General features: G+C 36.7%; 1 protein-coding gene across 1 annotated transcript in view; it reads right to left on the reverse strand.

Annotated features, from left to right (window-relative positions):
- Positions 1-273: 273 nt before the first annotated feature.
- Positions 274-2609, reverse strand: part of LOC108166155 (lipopolysaccharide-induced tumor necrosis factor-alpha factor homolog) — a 7135-nt gene continuing 4799 nt past the window's right edge. The window contains exons 2-3 of the mRNA XM_017303808.1: positions 2425-2569; positions 274-1779 (exon numbers count right to left, since the gene is read on the reverse strand). Coding sequence (XP_017159297.1) covers positions 1674-1779; positions 2425-2569 — 251 coding nt within the window. The 3' untranslated portion in view covers positions 274-1673. The remainder of the gene's footprint in view (positions 1780-2424; positions 2570-2609) is intronic.

A 2609-nucleotide genomic window follows, 5' to 3' on the forward strand; every position in this document is an offset into this window, starting at 1 on the left:
TTTTTCTCGTCCAAAACCCTTATGGGATATTTCCAAGGGAGATCTTTAATTAGACATATTTTCTATGTGAGATATGTATTAACATTTTGACTCGCCAGAATGACTTTATTGATATCTTGAATTTGTACTCTTGTCAAGTCAAAACATCTTATGTAGCATTTTGGAAGTTCAATAAAAATAACAATAAAAAAAATGTTTTGAAAGTGCTTTATTTTCAACTTAGGAATGGGTTGACAATAGCACTTTTCTTTTTTCAAAGCATTAAACCTTTGTCTTCATTGGAGGTGAATAAACATAAAATTAGCAGATTTCTGAAGTAGTCTTCAAGTGCATGAAATTTTGCATTCTCCTTATATCCAATACATCTGCACTCCTGAGCCGAGTGCAGAAGTATTGCACTTGGCTCAGTGCAATACTGACCCGAGTGCAATAAAAAAAAAAACACACACTTTTTTTCATATAATCATTTTCTTTGGAAACAGAGGACCCACGTATTCTGAACACAGAGAGTGGATGTAATGCTTGCATCTGGCCACTTGATGGTGACATCCAGCCATAATGTAAAATTTTAGATGTCTGAAAAAACATCCCACTATTCATTTTCACTTTTTTTTTCTTTTACTCTAAAGTGTTGCTGACATGAAGTAAACTGTAGTTTGGTACTACTAAAACAAAAACTCTACACTGATCACTGATGACAATATATGTATTTGTTTCAACCTGGTGGCAATCTTGTATGCTTCACTTTTACATCTAAATTAATCAAACCTGTCTCCTTCGAGTGACAATATGTAGACCTGTACCTCATGAGGCTCCATATTAATCTCTCTCTTTTTTTTAATCACATAACAGAATGCATGTAAGGTCTGCCAGTCATGCCACAACAATTGACTGGGTATTTGATCATTTTTCAAAAGAATGCATGTCAGTGTGTGCTCAGAAAATTTCAGCTTAAAGCTCTATGAGGAATGTATAAAATGTTATTATGTTTATTATGTCATCACATTTAGTCATAAAGTAATGTAGTAGGTTTTTGGTAAAATAGACCCAACAATGTATCAAATACATGCCCACACACGCACACACATGCACACACATGCACACACACACACACACACACACACACACACACACACACACACACACACACACACCCCCCACACACACACACACACACAGACAGGTCTTTCCAGGTAAACTGTATTTTTGGGCTGTCACAGTTTTGTCTCTTTTACTTAAAGAAACACAATTTCTCATGAGATGATGAACAATATTATCTTTAAACAAAAACACCCAAGGCAAGAGTCTTTAGTTAGCTTGACAAAGGCAGAGCCTATTTTTGGACTATAAAGTGTGATATGTCGGCCACACGATGTAAATATATTTACCAATGATGAACTGATAAAAACACTCCATAATTTTTTTTTAGGAAGTTCAAAAGTGTTATTTCCACGACAGCATCAATTCTTGTAGACTCTGGGGATTGTAGTTTTACAGTGCAGCTCATAGGCTCAAAAAGAACTTTGTACAGTGCAGGAAGACCCTAACCCATAACTTCACATTATAATTTAACAATGGTTGTTTTTTCTCAAAGCTTTAATGCATTTCAGAATAATTAAAAAATTAAAAGGTTCAGCAACATTTTCAGTAACTGCAGGATTGACCACTGTGGGTCACATGCGACGGTAGACGTGCAGAACGTTGTTGCACTGCGGGCAGGAATGCTGCACATCCTTGCAAGCGCCCACGAAGAACGGGATCAAACAGCACGGCCAAATCCTGAATAAGAAATATAAAAATAGACCAATAATAGTAAAACCACTCAACTCATTAACTAATTTGAAAGTGTGGAGTCTTTATCTGTATTCTCCATTATCGTGTAGTGCAAAAATCAGATAATGATTCCTGTTTCTCCTGCTGTTCTGTCTCCTTCTCCTCTCCCTCCACATCCATTTCTTTCTTTTCCACCTCACTCCTGCTCTGACAGGCATCATCCTGTCTCAGTTACAACCACAGCTGACAGTGTCCTTGTTTGCTACTAAACAGCAACAATGATAAACTTTTTAGTACTTTGGCAAATAATTTATAGTCAAGCATAAATACAAAACAGAAACCAACTTCAGAAAAGTGCTAAACAAACTGGGAGTCAATTACTGACTTTATTTGTATTTCTCTTAATCTCTTAGTTTGGCACACTTGGCTTCACTAATTTGTTATTTTTTCTGTTTTCTCCCTTTATTATATAAAAGTCATCAAACTGACCCGATTTGAGCTATCAGTGTCATCCTGTGGCTGCAAGGGCAGCAGCAGAGGGAAAAAAATATGCTTTATCTGACCACAGTTCAACCTTCACCAAACTCGTTGTTTATGAAACATGAAACTGGCTAGGCAAAGAGTAGTTCAATATTTGAACTTTTTACTCACCCAAATATGAACAGTCCTCCAGCAATGAGCCAAGTGAGCATGCCCAGTTTGTATTCAGTTATGGTCATAACTTTGGTCTTGCAAAATGGACACATCATGTTTCCAGGAGCCTCAGTTGGTCTTGCTTGCACCACCACAGGGTTTGCTGTCAATAACACTTTAACTTTTGAGCTCCTTTACATATA

Source organism: Poecilia reticulata, linkage group LG1 (assembly GCF_000633615.1).
Source record: "Poecilia reticulata strain Guanapo linkage group LG1, Guppy_female_1.0+MT, whole genome shotgun sequence".
In the NCBI taxonomy this organism is placed as follows: domain Eukaryota; kingdom Metazoa; phylum Chordata; class Actinopteri; order Cyprinodontiformes; family Poeciliidae; genus Poecilia; species Poecilia reticulata.